Genomic DNA, 17,373 nt, shown 5'->3' on the forward strand with positions numbered 1-17,373 from the left:
ACACTTACTCGGGGTGTAAGTATGCTTTTTGTGTCAGTCGACGTCTGCCAACGCCCTACAAAGCACTCAAAGAATGTGCAAAAGGTTGCGCGTATGAGTGGTGCAGACACGGAGGCAGGTGGGACAGTATGAAATTTTGAACATGAGAAGAGCAAGCTGATCTGTACACAGATCCTCCCCCACTATCCGCTGTGGAAATAAAATCCACATAAAACAGAAGATGGAGAAGATGAAAGAACAAAAATCCATTTTTGCGTCTTTACTGGGATTTCGGGTGGGGTTTGGCAACTGAACAAGAACGGACATATTGGGAGTCTTTGTCCCAGGAGGAAATTTTATTTTATTTCCTTTTACAGGGTCCTCAGAGGGAAATGCTGCTGAAGAGGGGATGAAGACAGACGGGAAAAACTGAAGGACGAATGGAAAAAAGAAAAAAGAAAAAAAAAAGGTTTTTCACATTCCACTAGTGCTGTGTTTCCATGGAAACAGTTTTCACAACGCTGTCACTGTCAAGAGTGCCAGTGGTGCCGCGTACGTATTTTTGACAAGGTTGCGGCCACACAAAAGAAGCCAGAAGGGGACACAGAAAGGAAAAAGGAAAGAAAAGGGGTTGCACAGGGAGATAAGAGGATGAGTGACTCGGGGTAAATAGGTTTTGATTAAAGCAGAGGCCCCACTGAATACAAAGACACATTAAAGAGATAGACTCAACCAGTTCATTACTTTGGCCATAAAGGTTATTGCTGCTCAGTGAATGAAAGGCCAAGACTATTATGTTCACCTTTCTCGGGATGTGCTACAGAGCTTTAAATTGGCCTCTACTTTTGCTTTTGATATGATATAAAAAGAACTTGATGGGTCCAAGCTTATTAGTTTAACCTGTCACTTGTTGCCTAAGAGAACGGAACCACTACAATAAAAAAACACCACTCTAAAGCAAAGAAACAAGAAAAGTGGAAACAAGGAGTATTCCTATACCACTTCCTATCTGACAAACATAACCTCCATAAGGAAGCTTCCATCAGATAAACCTTTTCAGTATATATGCGATTGTTTTAGGGAACTAACAATCTTTTCTGTGATGTTTTCTTGTGCCATCTGCCAGACACCATACATGATTGGATTTAGTTCAGAGCCCAGTTTTTTGTGAGTCTGCCAGCAAGAGACTCAAAGAAACAATGGAGTTCTTGGCTAGGGGAATTAGAGTCATATCAAATTGGATCAATGTCTCCTCTCCTTGAAATCCAAACACAACCTCTTGCAGACTGAGTGACAAGTGAAGATAGCAGAGAAAGATCATTCCAAAAACTAAAAAGGTGGGAGAAAAATTACATATTTCAAACATCGGTTCAAAGCAGCAAAATGTAAGTTACCAATTACCAGCAACACCATATCATTCCTTTTAAATTATAGTCATATCTTTGAGAAAATGTGGGCCATGCACTTAAGCCATCCACAGCAGAAGTGAACAACGATATCGGCTTCACTGGGAAAGGCTACACTGTCATCCTGCTGGGAATTACAGCACTGCAGGTCATCCTGTTACTCGCTGCTTTTGCTAGTCCTGCACAAATCGAAGGCACTGACCAGGGAAGAATGTCATACATTAAAAACAGGGAATAACTACAATTACTAAACGCAGCAAACGGTGGGAAAAGTTGGCAAAAAACAGTAGCAGATGTAGACAAAATATTCTGCATTACATGGCTATTATTTGTCTAAAGAGCAGAAATAAAACAGCTACACTTTAACCCAGTAAATTAGTAAATCTGCAAACATTTGTTACAACATCTTGAAACGGTAAGGCCAAATGGTTCCTCTTCACTGTTTGGAGAGCTTTAATCAACATGGTCCCCTGCCTCCACAGCAGCACAACACAAATTTAAACTGTCATTTTCTTAGAAAAATCAGCCTCTATAAAAACCTTACATAAACAAGAGTTCTGTGACTTTGTTGTAAACTGCCCCCCCAAAAAATCTTCAGGTTGAAACACTTGAACTAAAAGAATATACTGTAGATACTCCAAGCACTCTGGATTAACTCACCTCTCGAAACGGCAGGGGTGAAGTCCAATCTTCACAGACACAGCGCTGCCCGCGTTGAGATGACTGCCATCAATAGTGATCCTTGTTCCTCCAGATAGCGGCCCGGTGGAAGGATGGACTCGTGAAAAATATGGGGACTAAAGAGGGACACAGACAGAGGCCGAGCAAGTTAAGCATCACTTATCGACTGGACTGTGGCTGCCAAATACATGTGTTACAATCATCCAAAAACACAGTTGTAATATACATCAACAACATTTACCACAAAAGTGAAGGCCTTGCTTGAGACTGTTTTGTAGTCGGGGTGACTACAGTCTCTGACACACACTTCCACCTGAGCCTCCTGCACTCTGTAACCTGTTGCATCATTTAGCCGACACACAATCCTGAAAACAAGAGGAAAAAAAGTTTATCACTATGTAAACGAGTGAATGTTTTCAGTTTCAGTGTTTGCTTAATAGTGTGACAACTTGGTCAAAAAAAAGGGACAGAAAAAAATGAGGAATACTTCTTTTCTGCTCTGTCTAATCAGAAAAGCATTCAGATATTTATGAGTGAAGTGTTTCATTAGTTTCCATCTTATTCATAAAAAATAACAAAAACAGACTAAATGTTCTATTAGAGATAATGTGAACTGCTACGAAACTAAAGGCTTTTCTGTGTGTGTTCATGCATTAGCGTGTATTGTAGAACCATAAGCTGCGCACTTGGCCTTGGGCGCTGGCTAGCCAAATGAAAATCCACAGGAGAAATGATTGAACATGGAGAGGAATGGTGGTGTAGCCCACAGGGAGAACACACACACACACACTCATTTCATGTTTCACCCACTGGAGACATAGTTGAATGTTAATTAGCTAGAGCGCACGAATGAGACAGAGAGAAAGCACGAGAGCGCAAAGGAAGGAGGGAGTCAGAGAAGAAAGGAGAAAGAAAGAAGTAAGAAGGAGAGAGGGATAAAGGGAAAGAGCTTGATTAATTGAACAAGCTCATATCCTACACATCACCTCAGCTTCCCCTCCCTGCGATGAGTTATTAAGTCTCCTGCTTCCATCCACCCTGCAGGTGGCCATGGCAACTGCATCGCGGCCGCAACAATGAATTTCACATTGCGATGCTGTGCATTTCCATTGTTTTTACTTTCCCTTTCATTTATTCGCTGTCCTCCTGCTATGACAGAGGCCATGATTAAAATGCTGGACAAATCTCAGTTAGGAATGCAGCTCCGCTTGCATCATTATTGCCCAGATGACAGGTGGCTACACTGAGCTGGTATTACGTGGTTAGAAAGTACATTAGCTAAGATGACAACATCATTTAAAAAAAAAAAAAAAAAAAAAAAAAAGATGACAACAACATAAATTATGCCTCACTCAATCAAATAACTTTGGTGGAATGTAGAATGTTAAAAAATTAAACATATGTCAAATTGTCACATAGTAACTACTAATAAGGCAATAAAAAGAGGGAGCTTAGGTTCTGTTTTTCTTCACTGCTGGCAATGATTTACTTTTCTCAAAGTGAAGTTAAACCATGTAGTGAATATTTGATGACTTAGGTGGGAAAAGGCCACACTTCCTTGCAATCCAATTCTTTCCAATCATAGAAACTGATGTAGAAGAGGTGGCAGAAGCAGAAAGCCAGAGTGAGAACAAGGTGTCTACGTTTTGCCCAACAGTCATTGCACATCCTCTTGTCTTTCGCAGCTGACCTTTGACCTGTGCCGTCTATGCTGTGACCCCGTCTTGTTTTCTGTGCTATGGCTCTGATGGGGTCACAGGAATGACGAGTGCAAACGGGACACTAATGGCACCGTATGGCTAACATCACTTTTAATTAGCATGACAGCCTAACTGCTAACCGCGCCCTCCTCTTCCTGCGGGTGCTATGGCAACAGGCCAAAAGCAGCATTATTGAGCTGGCCGGGTTAAACGTCACCATCTTGACGTTTGGATGTGATCACTTGGAGAAAATGAACATGTTTGGAAAAAAAAAAGTTAGGCTACAGCACGGCCTCGTGATAGAAGTGAATGTAAAACTGCTCCGCTCTGTCTGAACAAAACAACACACGAGTTTATAAATTATAAATCAAGACTGACATGTCACTACGCTACTCTAAACCCACTAGTGAGTGTGGAACAGCATTCTGTTTTCCTGACTGTCAAACCATCAAAGTCACATTTCTTCTGGTTTCTTCTTAGCGAGGGTGGCAGAAAGAAAACCAAGTCTGCTGGGACTGTGCTGCAAAACTCAGCAAATGGGGCATTTTTGTACAATGACAGCAACATGGTTGGAAATAGAATATTGAGGACGCCTCCAACTGTGACGAGCTTCACCAATTCTTTCCTCATCAGAAAATGTATCTTGTCTGCTTAGATGAATACAACATAAAAGAGAAAGTGGGACTCATCTTGTAATTTCATTGCCCCAGTATTTGGAGGAGCTATAATGGGGCACTGCCAGTGCCCCAGATTTCTTCTTATTCTGAATGTAATTTAATTAATGATTCACATGATATCGTTTACACGTGAAATAAAGAACATTTTTTCAAAGAGGCACCCTGTTAACAGTTAAAACAAAGAGCTCAGTCATAAACTGAACATGACTGTTATACATTACTCTGAGTTCTACTCAGGATATACAACTGCAGCTATTAAATGGGAGTTAAATTACATCTGTGCAATCTGCTGTACTTCACCATTTCCCAGAAAACAGTAAACATAACTTAGAGTGTTCACATGACAACCTTTCATGAAGAATAGCTTTCAGTAGATGTATATTGCACACTTTTGATAATATTAAATCCACTTATATCTAAAAATGGGTCAAATTAATCCTAATGAGGCGAGTTATATGAGGTATTTCAATGCTGCTTGACCTGACCTGAGCATTAGTTGAGTTGAACAGGTTTTATTCAAGTTGCTGTCAGAGTTACTCGGACTGAACATGTACAGAAAGTAGCAGCACCATGCACAGCTTGAGGCTATTTGTGAGGAATTGGTTTTGTCTGTTAGTGGAAAACAGCATTTAACCTTTGAAGGTTTTATGAAACAAAGGTCTGAGAGAGTCACAGCGTTGTGCTTAGCACTCAGTGTCACAACAATAGGGGACAAGACAAAAAAGAAAGCAATGAGTTTTAGAAAGAGTGAGGTTTAAAATCAGTGGGTGTAACAGGGTGAAGAAAGAGACAATGCCAACGTACTGCTCAGCGCTAATGTATTCGTCCTCCTGAGGGTTGCACGCCACTTTGCCGATACGGACTCCATTCTGGATGTCTTTGAACTGTAGACCCAGGTTCTCACCAGTGATGGTCAGCATGGTTCCTCCCTGTCTGGGCCCAGTCTCAGGATACAACTGGGTGGTAGACCAAAGAAAGGAGGACATAAGTGAAGCAGAACAACACATGTGGCGTATATTGTGTTTAAGCATGAATGGCAGTTTACTTAGGTCATTATGGTCATGTTTCATTCTGCATGAATTACATTCTTGCTACCTCATTAAGCACGATGAAAAATGACCTTGAATCCATTAACTCCACCTCAATTCAGTCAAACATTCACAACTTGCCAACTCGCACACTTAACCTGGACCTACCCATCAAACCCTCACTTACGTCCCTCTTTTAATGTTGTGAAGATTTATAGGCTGAATACAATTAGAACACATAGTGACCCCTGGTTTCTGCTTTTTTTCCCCTAGAGGTCTGTGACAGGTGTACGGAGGTGCTAATGGCTACCCGAGGCTAGCCTAGTCGCTAATCATCGCTCTATTCATTCAGCCCCAATGCAGACAATGGTAATCAGTCTTTACTAGTATAATTAGGGCTAAAGCTAATTGGATTAGAACACGGCGGGGCAGTGGGGTCATTTGTTGCAACAGGGAGGGGGGTTATTGGGGGAGACATTAGTGGTTGGATGTCATGGAGTGGGGGTGTAAGTTGCCACACACAAAAAAATGTATAAAAAAAAAAAAGATTGATTATGAATCCTGCTTTTTTTTTTTTTAACACAGAAATCTTTTGCTTGGTGTAGAAAAAAGTTGCTGTGTGGCACACAAAGCTCTACAAAGACACAGACAAACATGTCAACATTGAAACAAAGGGGTAAAACAGTGACCAGTCTCCCATATGTTTTATTTGATTGGACGGTTCAACGGTCACCAACAACTAGAATATGGGCCACTCCACTTGTAAGTCTTTAGTGGCGCTGGAAGCCTGGTGAAACACTGACTTAAAACGGTTAATATTTGTGCCATCCAACAAATTACTGAAAACCGTGTGCCGCTATGTCAACTCACTCAATTTGACCTCCATATCACTCTTTGTTCCTTCAAAGGTCAGCACTGTCACGAAGATTCATTAACAGTTTGATTCATTTGTCAAGCTTCGCTAAAGCTGAACCTTACGCTGTGCAAATTTACTTTTTCTCTGTTACGTTTCGGTGTGTCAGTGTTTTGTTTTTGCGTGACTGTCATGTGTTTCCTGTTTTACTTTGAAGGTCTGTTGTTATCTTAGTGTGTTCAGTTTACATTTTCCCTGTCTCGTCAGTTCTAATTTGCCCCAGCTGTGTTTCCCTCCTGTTGTCCATTTTCCTGATTGCTCCCTTTATGTATTTAAACCCTGTGTTTCAGTGTGTCATGGTCGCGATCTCCCCCGTGTTGTAAATAGTTTGGTGTTTTGTTGTGAATAAATAGTCTGTTGTAAATAGTTGTGAATGGGTTGGTTAATAATTTCGTCATGGGATATTTTCGTTTTGGGATTTTTGTGGAAGCTCGTATTAGTTTTTTTCTCGTGTGTTTTCCTTATTTTTATTTTTCTGCGTTGCACCCCGGTTGCCTAGGCCGGGGTGTAACATATGGGGGCTCGTCCAATCGCTGGAGGGTCCGAGGGCCGGTCCGGCCTTCATCCGCCTTCGCTGGAGGATCCGAGGGACCGCTCCAGCCTTCGTTTGTCTTCGCTGGTGGGTCCGAGGGAGGGACCGCTTCAGCCGTCTGTCTTCGCTGGAGGGTCTGAGGGCCGATCCGGCCTTCATCCGCCTTCGCTGGAGGGTCCGTGGGACCGCCCCAGCCTTTGTCGTCGCTGGAGGGTCCGTGGGACCGCTCCAGCCTTCATCCGCCTTCGCTGGAGGGTCCGTGGGACCGCCCCAGCCTTTGTCGTCGCTGGAGGGTCCGTGGGACCGCTCCAGCCTTCATCCGCCTTCGCTGGAGGGTCGGTGGGACCGCTCCAGCCTTCCTCCGCCTTCGCTGGAGGGTCCGTGGGACCGCTCCAGCCTTCGTCGTCTGCTGGAGGGTCGGTGGGACCACTCCAGCCTTCATCAGCCTTCGTCCGTCTTCGCTGGAGGGTCCGTTGGAGGGACCGCTTCAGCCTTCGTCCGCCTTCGCTGGAGGGTCCGAGGCACCGCTCCAGCCTTCGTCTGCCTTCGCTGGAGGGTCCGGGGGTCCGCTCCAGCCTTCGTCGTCTGCTGGAGGGTCCGTGGGACCGCTCCAGCCTCCATCCGGTTTTGATCAAACATTTCACTTGGGGTTACATGTTTGATTTTTGGGTAGGGGGAAATGTTACGTTTCGGTGTGTCAGTGTTTTGTTTTTGCGTGACTGTCATGTGTTTCCTGTTTTACTTTGAAGGTCTGTTGTTATCTTAGTGTGTTCAGTTTACATTTTCCCTGTCTCGTCAGTTCTAATTTGCCCCAGCTGTGTTTCCCTCCTGTTGTCCATTTTCCTGATTGCTCCCTTTATGTATTTAAACCCTGTGTTTCAGTGTGTCATGGTCGCGATCTCCCCCGTGTTGTAAATAGTTTGGTGTTTTGTTGTGAATAAATAGTCTGTTGTAAATAGTTGTGAATGGGTTGGTTAATAATTTCGTCATGGGATATTTTCGTTTTGGGATTTTGGTGGAGAGCCTTCGTGGTTTTATTTTCCTTATCTTTGTTTTTCTACGTTGCACCCCGGTTGCCTAGGCCGGGGTGTAACATTCTCTATGAAGAAATCCTTTAATGACAGTGATTCTAGTGAAATTAAGTGATTGTGGTCAAAACCTTTGCCATCTTTAAAAGTGGTGCGACTAGTCCTTTGCTTTAATAAATTTACAAATTTAATCTTGTGGCAGAGGTGTGGTCCCTGGCGCAGCTGCAGGGGAGGAGTAGTGCAGTGAGCTCAAGGGGGCGGTACCGGGAGGCAGGTGAGCCACAGGTGGTGGCGATTGTGTGATGACAGTGTCTTCTTTCTGTTTGTCTATATGTGACGGCAGAGTCGAGCGGGAGAGAGAGCTGGATCGGAACGAACTGCTACCTGTGCAGAACTGTCAAATAAATACAGCTCTTAAGAGCAGAAACATTGTGTGTATCGCATACTTCACAAATCTATTTTTTAAAAAAGGATGGGAATACACCAAGTGCTGGAAAAGGTGACAGCAGGGATAATGTATTCAAATATTCAGGTTTGTAAAAGAAATAATTTAATAGTTTAGGAAATACTATCAGCAGCCAGTTACCTTAGCACAGCATAAAGAACAAAGGTGGTGGGGAAAAAAGCCAGCTCAGATATCTAAATCATTACAAAATCCAGCTATCAGCACCAAAAGTCACTAATTAACATATTATGGCTTGTTTGTGTAAAACAGAAATATTATAACATGGCAATAGGTAGAGCCATTGCAGCTGCCACATCTTGTATTCAGTCTTTGTACCAAGCTAAGCAGCAGTCGTAGCTTCATTTTTACCACTCAGACATAATGACAGTATCAATCTTACTGACACCATGCCAACAATGAAAATATGTTCTGCAATATTCAGCTTCTTTAAAGCTTATCTACAGTCTTACAGATTAATTAGATTAACCTCTCAACCCACTCAAATATTTCCCCACCTGGCACTACAATGATACCCAGTCTAACACTATGGAAAAGGTGGCAGGTTAGTAAAAGCCACAGGTGTTTAGAAAACCACTAATACAAACACACAATGGGAACAAAGCCCAGTGTCATGCAAGCCAGAAATGAAATGCTGCACATATTAATTAATGGCTATTTATCAGCTGGCACTCCATCTTGAACTTGTGTCTTTTATTTCAGTCTCTGTCTCCGTCTTTGACAGTGTGCCCAAATGTATAGATTTTAGCTGGAGACAAAAGAATGACTGGCATGCAGCAGTGCTCAGTCACAATCTTTAGATATGGTAATCAACCTCTCTTTCTCTATAAGCACTGGCTTATCAAGCACATAGACACACAAAGACACAGAGTGAGACGCATACACGCATGCACGTTGTTCCATCCACAACCAAACAACACAAACAAAGCGCCCTTTTTGATAAAAGCCACCAGCCTAAACACTCGCTCTATTCTCCTCTCACCATCATAACGCTCTACACTCATTCATACTCGCTTTTTTCTCTTTGTGGCTGACTTGTCCCGATGTATTTGAGGCTTTATGTCAGGCCTATTGTGGATGGCTAAGAAGCAGTGCACAGATAGCATCTGCAAATTAGAGGAGGAGGAGGGGGAAGGGGGAAACGGGCAAGGGACACGGGGGGAGATGATATGAACATGGTGTAAGGCTTCCAGAGTTTATCTGTGATATGAAAGGCTTTCAAAAACAAAAACTCACAAGCAATCTGATAGAGGCAATGACGTGAAAGAAGAGAGGGATCAAATAAGTCTTTAAACGTTAAATGTTTCCATGTGACTGAGTCAAACAATATTAGCTCTGAAGATGTGTAGCCTTATAGAACAGGAACAAATCTGTGTCAGAAGTCAGAATCACATCGGGGCCAATTATATCCCTCTGGCTGAACTCTGATCATTAAACAAGTACACGAGCTTAATTAGGACATCATCGTGGCTGACATCCAGTTACAATCCTCCCCTTTATGAATGAGCACGGTAAGTATTTACCCAACAGTGGGTAAATACTCCTATTTTTGTAACAGTGGGGGCTTACTTTTTAGCCCCAAAATACAATCAGCAAATCACAGAAGCATGGTCAATCAACACCCGTAAACAGAACAATATCTATCTCTATATGGATAATAAGGAGGTTGCAAGCAAGAGGGTAAGGAAGATAGAAGGTAAGGGAACAATGAGACCAAAGGATGAGATTCAAAATAAGGGAAAGGAAAATGAAAAATACTGAATAGTTAATAGATAGAGGAAATAGTCGGTGGAAGGGATGGAAATTTAAAAAAAAGTGTTGCCAAAAAACCATAAAGGATGAGAAAAACAAATGTGACTAGCTACAAAAAAGAGATGGGACATAAAGAAAACTGGCAAAGGCAAAAACCACTAAAGCAGTACATGAGGGAGAAATGATAGGCCATCAGATCCATTTATGCACTTTAATACATATACAACATCAAGAAACACTCACACATAAACACATGGAGCTTACCACGTGCTAAAACCCTAAAAATGCAACCCTCCCACACACACAGACTGGAATGGCCTGCGTTGTTTTAATTGGTTTCTAAGGGCTAGCTGTGATGCTCTTCCTGTCCCCTAGGAGATGGCAGGCAGGAGATGATGGATAATGGAGGGCCAGGCAGCATCCAGGGCCAGTACCAGGACACTGCTGTGCTACACTGGGACACAGTGGCATAGAGAGTATGTGTGTGTGTGTCCCTATCCATGTGGCTTTGAATGCCATTTTGAGAATATAATACAGACTACCTAAGTTGTAGCTTACTTTATTTTCATTTGGAGGCTTCTGAGAATGTGTGGGCACCATTGTGAGTCTTGCTGGCTTGTGTGAGTGTTAGCGCAGGCTCAAAGACACACACGCAGGGAGTATTTTCTTGCTTGCTTGGAAGGAAGTACTAATTAATCTTTGTGCACAATGTCAGTGCACAAAAAAGCAGCACAATAAAAATAGCACTTCATCAGCTTAACAGCCAAATTCTTACAATGTCTAAAATCATCATTTAGTACCTAAAACATTAATTGCTGAATTTGGAGAGAAGTACTAGGTGCCAAAGCTGTTAGTGGCACAGTGGCCACACCGCACACTACTGAAAAATATCAACTGGACAATAGCCCACTCAGAAATAACACTAAATAAGTTAAACACTTGCTGCTCTGACAGCTCTTACTGTGTGTATGTTGTGCACACATGTGTGTCTCCAGTGGTGTTTCCTCCCCAGCTGAACACACATTCCTTGGTCCAAATGAAATTAGTGGTTAATCCACCAGCTATTGGCCACACAGCAGTTAGCATGCTGCATAAATGAACAAAGCAGGCTGAATCAGGCAAAAAGAAAAAAAAGATGAAACAGGGAAAAGGGGATTTGACCAAATGGTTGGTAAGAAGTGGAATAATATTCAATTTGTGTGGCCAATGTGATGCTCTTTGGGGGGCGGGGGGCAGGAGAAGATAAAATGGCGGATGAAAAAGGAGAGATTTTCTTTGTCATCTGCAGATGTTCTTTTGGCGTTAAATGTCAAACTGTAAATGTCAAAGGTGGAGAAGAGAGGTGAGGCCAGCGGCGCAGCTTGGTGATAACGCTTCCCCCAGTGTCTCTTTCTTCTCCACTTCTTTGTCTCTTCTTCTGCATTCTCAAACTTGCAGTGCGTCTCTTCTCCTGCTGCTTTTTGAAGCTCTTTGCCAGCTTTTTGACTACCACCAACATCTTGCCCAAGGGCAGGATTTACCCCTACATATGCATGCAACGGCACATGCTTGTGAGCACAACCCCCCTACCACCTCCCGTTTCTCTCCCGCAAGCACGCACACACAACCCAGTTGCCTCTGCATGCTTGTTTCAAAGAGATAACTGAAACGAGCACGAAGAGAGAGGGAGCATTAGCAAATGGTTTTATCTATGTGCCAGAGCTCCAATTAACCAGTATCTTCATTACACATTCAAAGAGACAAGCCCGTGTCACACAGGAAATGGACTGAGGGCTTCAGTCACACAAGTCAACATCAATGAAATGAGCATGGATATTAAACATATATTTCACACTCATTTAAGTTGAAGAATTTAGATGATTCTTCAGCTTATTTGAGATACATTTAAAGGAAGAAATGCTTGGCTGAAAGTTTGAATCACTGTTGGAGACACAGTAAAAATGGAAGAAGACAGACTGACGAGAGGGCTGAATGTCAGGACGCGTCTCACACAGCAGTGCATTGCTTTCAAACCGCACTGTGTGTGCACTAGTCCCAGTGGTGAGCTGTAGGAACTGTGACCCAGGTCGCACTCAGACGAGGACCACCGCCACGGTTACTAGTGGCAACAGATGGTTACGCTATGGTGTTTAGACGCCTCGGCTCTGCCAGCCTGTCAGATGAACACATGCACATGTGCACGCACATATTCAGCACCCGTGGCGGGACACAATTAACGCACTACCACATCCTCGGCTTCTTTGTCTCTCTCCAGACAACCACCCTCCCTAACTCTTCATTTAGGTGCATGTGTGTGTCTGTGTGCGCTTCTGTGTGAAGCCGTCGTCTCTGATCTCGTCAGTGTGTTCAGTCTTGGAGTGTGTGAACTGCCTCCTCCTTGCCAGCCCATCTGTGTTGCTGTTGCAGTCTTAGTGTTGGCTTCTAAGTTGTCTATCCTCTCTGCTGTCTGCCCTCCTAGGATGTCCCCTTCACTCTCCGGGGCCAAACAATGACACAGAGCAGGAAGACTTTTCAAAGCTCCTCTTTTGAAAAATTTGTTTTTACTAATGATCTGGCTTGGATTCTTGTAGAAAAAACACATAAGAGGCAATCATAGCCTGCTTACAAGTAACATACTGTAATGTGAAGCCTCTCTTCTTAGACCCCTGAGTTGTTTGCAGTGAGTTGCTAGGTCATGAACAACCAATCAGCAGCGTGAGTGTGTGCTTTAGCAGTGCTTAGAGAAGCCTATTCTTTTTACCTTGAATTTAGCTGTTCCATGCAATGTTGTTTTTAAAGTGGGCTAATGATGAATGTGGACACTTTATGATTCACATTCTTTGCTCAAACAGCTTTCATTCAAAAGGGTTTTTGAAATGTTGTGATATAATGAGCTGAGAAATTACAAAAAAATAAACTATTTCTGCTTTATTTTTCTCTTCAATTTTGTTGTGTCAAAGAGAATATTTCTGTTGTGCACAGTCCACTCTGCATGTAGTTATATGTCTGGATATAGGGGTCTGTGTGCATGTGTGGGTACATTTGCACAACAAGACGTGTACCATCTGTTATCTTGGAATCATGCTTAACTGCAATACAATATGTGTAAGCATGTGTCATTATTATCAAGTCTTACCTTGGTGATCTTGGGGTGAGCACAGCGGCTGTTTCCTGTTGTGGCATGCATCCAAGTGCTCTCTGGGGGAGTACACTCCTGTCTCAGGGAGCACTTCTTTTCCCCAACGCACCAGCCGCACTCAAACCTGGGGTTTGCCTTCAAACACATCCCACAGCTATCCCTCAGTGCGTAGCACTTATACAGGTGAGCTGAAGAGAAGGAGGGAGAAATGAAGCATCATGAAATTATTACTGTTGAACTGAGGCTACCAAGTGAATAAAACATCCAGTCAATATAATATGTTAGAAATGACAGGGTGTGCTAGCGGTTAGCACTGTGGCCTCAAAGACATCAAAGAAGGTTTAGACCTACTTCCCAGCTGGGACCTCTCTGTGGAGTTTGCATATTCTCCTTGTTTTTATAAATCCTTGCACCAGTCTCTTATGTTGCTGCTTATCAGCTGGATTGTAACTCCCCCCAGTCAAAGACTATCTTATTTTCAGACTGAAATAAGCAGATAAGAAACCTGACAGTTTTCTTTTGAATGAAATTAAATTGCTTTATTTTCACTTCCTCAGCTTTATCATAAAATTTCAAAACTTCTTCAGTGTCACTGAGCCAAAGTTGAGTTAAGGCCCGATTTCCCAAAGGCACGAGGAACAGAAGAGTAAATCTTTCCTCTCTCTTTCTCTGCTATTCCTTCCCCAAATCCCATTGGTCATGGAGCAGCTTTAAAGAAACCCTATGCCAATTACTGGCTGCTAAACGACTCGCCTTTAATTACATTAACCTATCAGTATTTAAGATGAGTGAGCATCACTTGCACTCTACTAGATGATTATCATCACTGAGAAATACAGAGGTGGCTGGCAGTGAAGGGAGAAGCAGACGAGAGTCATATTTAGGCTGTAGGTCACTGCCTGATGTGTTACATTTGAGTTAACACACAATGCACAAAGTGATGAAGTAAAGACTACAATACTACAGACACGCCTTTGTTTACATGGTACAAACACATGTAGACCAGTTACACCACTCATACTGAGAGATATCTGACATTTAAGACTACAACAGCTTGCTTGGCTCAATTAGACTACAAAGAGCGATCAATAAACAGCACAGAGTGATGTGGTGTTTCCTTACTGACAAATGGCAATAATCACTAACTCACAAACATGTAAGATATAACGGCAAATTCTGGCATTAAATACTACATCCAAAATACCCATTACTTGTTGTGTCCTTAAACATTAATGAGTAACAACCAGGAGCAGACTATGCTACTCCCTCTGTTGTACAAAACTCAATGTGCTTGTCATCCACAGACTATATCGAACTGGCGATGATGTTACTTTACCTCACAGCAGGGGAATAATGTTACATCCCCCACTGTGCTTTACAACCCACAATAATTACGAAGACAGCATTATAAAGACTTTTACCAGTAATTATATCCAACAGACATGATCTCATTGTCTTCTCCCACAGTGGTGCACTGAGAATGTATATGAGTTTAATTATTACCCCCCAAGGTTCCTGGATGAGGTGTGGTTTCACATTAAATCAAATATAATGCACTCTAATACAGTTTAAAGAAATATATATGTCTTCTATGCACTATCACATTAAAATAACACAAGTCAAGATACACACGGATGCCTACAACACTAAAGAGATTAACAAACAGGAAAATGCAACAATATGCATACAAAACATGGTAAAAATCTGTTTAAAATGCAAAGGGTTATGTGTTTTTGAATATTAGTTGGTGTAAACCTAAGACACTAACAGTGTAGCGGTCTTTTGCACCTCGACTCATGACGCTTGCCAATTTCTGCTTTGTTCAAATTGGACAATTTGCAAACAAAGCAGAAATTAGCCTCATTGCTCTACAACATGCACACACTGTACATCCCAAACATGGCTCAATATACTGAAATTTAAAACATTTAGAGAGAGAAAATATCAATTACATTGATCCCTTTGACACTAGTTGCTACCCATTAGCCATGACAAAAGAGTCTCGTGGGGTGGAACCTGAGCCTTGACGGACATAATTATTATTCAATATATGCATTAGTGAATACAAATGACCAAAACTAGAATATGTGAACTCTCTGGCATTGACAGAAGATTTGAGCACATTCCTTGGGTGCAGTGTTTAACTGTGCTTTTTCTCTTTTGTTAGCACAAACAGTTTAATAATGTGACTGTTTTGCCTCTTCTACACACAAATACACACACAGTCATCTAGATACGGTTCTCAAATATGTAACTGTGAAAGATTGTGTCAAAATGTAACAGTATCTATGGTAATTTAAAACAGCTAACCAACTAAAAACACCCACCCACTAATCCATCCATCTGGGTTGTGGTGGGGGTGGAGCCGTCATAGGGCAAGAGGTAGCTGTGGACAGGTTACGAGTCTGTTGCAGGGCCCAGTGCATTCACAGCTATGGCCAATTTAGAACCACCAATTAACCTAACATACATGTCTTTGGACTGTGGGAGGAAGCCACTCAATCTCTCAATAGGCCAGCAATGGCTGCTTTTTGACTGTAGTATTTGGGGATAATGTGCCATTCATGAAGCAGAAAAGATGATTGGGTGATTATTACATAATACATACTGATTGGAGTCATAAATATAATTGTTAAGGTTAAAAAAAAAAAAAAAAAAATGTTGTACGTCACTGCAGGACACTGAATTCCTTCCCGGTTTCTAAGACAAATCTAACGCATTCAACCACATTCAGTTCCTACCATAAGTAACCTTTAATATTACTCACCTTTAATGTTATAGGGGTTGTCAATGACAAAGTTTCCATTCCAAACTACAGACAGGTCGACAGGCAGGTCGCTGATGTCATTGCCCTCATAATTATACTGAAATATAAAACAAAGAGAACAAGATTACAATTCATACTCATCCATTCAACATTTTTCTTACATCAGCATCATCATCAGAAAACATTCCATCTTTCAATAAAATTCTTTCAATAAATTCATAAGAGCGAGGGGAAAAAAAAAAAAAAAAAAACCACAGCTAATACCAAGAGCAAACTCAGTTAAGCTAGTGGTTGGTAGTAATGTCATACCCTGCGGTGCTCACAGAGTTGAAGGGCCATAAAAATGAATGATGAGAGACAGGCTATATTGTGATTTTTACACATTGCGCTCTGCCAGGCAGCGGCGGATGTGCCGAGTTGATTAAGAGATTGGAATCCCCATCACTGTATGACTCATTCCATTCCAGTGATGAATGAAATGCATAATATATCTCTGACAATAATATTCTCATCTAATTTCATTTTTGCATCCTGAACTAATAAGAGTTGAAATGTAATTGACTCATCGTTGGCATAATCAGTTTTACGGAATTGCTTTAAATGAGACAACAAGCTTCAAAAGCGGTGATGTGATGGCGGCGTGTTAACTGAACGGGTAACGGAGAAAAGAGCTCCTATGAGTCCCTGCCCAAACTCCCAACATATAAATTATCAATGACAATTATCACCAGCAAATAAAATGCCGCTTTAGAAATTACACCGCCTCCCCAATAACCCCTGCTGATGTGAGGTAAATACAACATCTTCATCAAGAACTTCACAGACTTCACCGAGACAGGTTTTACATTATTAACGTCTCTTTTGTTAGCTGTATTTCACACGACATAAAGCAGACACTATATGACAAGATGGGTGTGTTGTCAGCAGCAATGTTGAGGTGACGGCTGGTGAGACTTCAGATAATGACCTAATGGTGCCCAGCCCCTCTCACTACCTCTGGTATGGTCAGTATCTCCAGTAGCCCCTGGGTGAGAGATAGCAGGACTTTTCTCTTCTAGTAGAGTGGTGATAAAATCCAATGTGAAAGCCCCAAGCTCGGGGCTATGAGCCCTCAAAGATTGAATCTAGCTACAACTTTGCCACTATGTGAGAGTGATCAAGATGGCGCCGAGTATGGCAGCCTCGTCGCGAGCTCCCCCAAGCAACGGCTTTCTTCTGTGTTTAATTTTACTTTTCCTTTATTTTTTCACGAGCAGCACTTGTCTCCTTGTGTACGACCGACAAACCTTACTGGACATAAAAGACGGTCTTTCTTATAACTTTCCGGAG

The 17,373-nt window shown here is 42.2% G+C and overlaps 1 protein-coding gene across 1 annotated transcript in view; it reads right to left on the reverse strand.

Moving 5' to 3' along the window:
• Positions 1 to 17,373, reverse strand: part of plxna1b (plexin A1b) — a 187,209-nt gene that overhangs the window by 26,478 nt on the left and 143,358 nt on the right. Inside the window, exons 11-15 of the mRNA XM_085353144.1 lie at positions 16,045 to 16,141; positions 13,275 to 13,465; positions 5,248 to 5,399; positions 2,308 to 2,431; positions 2,046 to 2,182 (exon numbers count right to left, since the gene is read on the reverse strand). Of these exons, the coding sequence (XP_085209270.1) occupies positions 2,046 to 2,182; positions 2,308 to 2,431; positions 5,248 to 5,399; positions 13,275 to 13,465; positions 16,045 to 16,141 (701 nt within the window). The remainder of the gene's footprint in view (positions 1 to 2,045; positions 2,183 to 2,307; positions 2,432 to 5,247; positions 5,400 to 13,274; positions 13,466 to 16,044; positions 16,142 to 17,373) is intronic.

This window comes from Diplotaxodon limnothrissa, linkage group LG5 (assembly GCF_057381915.1).
Source record: "Diplotaxodon limnothrissa isolate DT_005_m linkage group LG5, D_limnothrissa_male_GT1.1, whole genome shotgun sequence".
Taxonomy (NCBI): Eukaryota; Metazoa; Chordata; class Actinopteri; order Cichliformes; family Cichlidae; genus Diplotaxodon; species Diplotaxodon limnothrissa.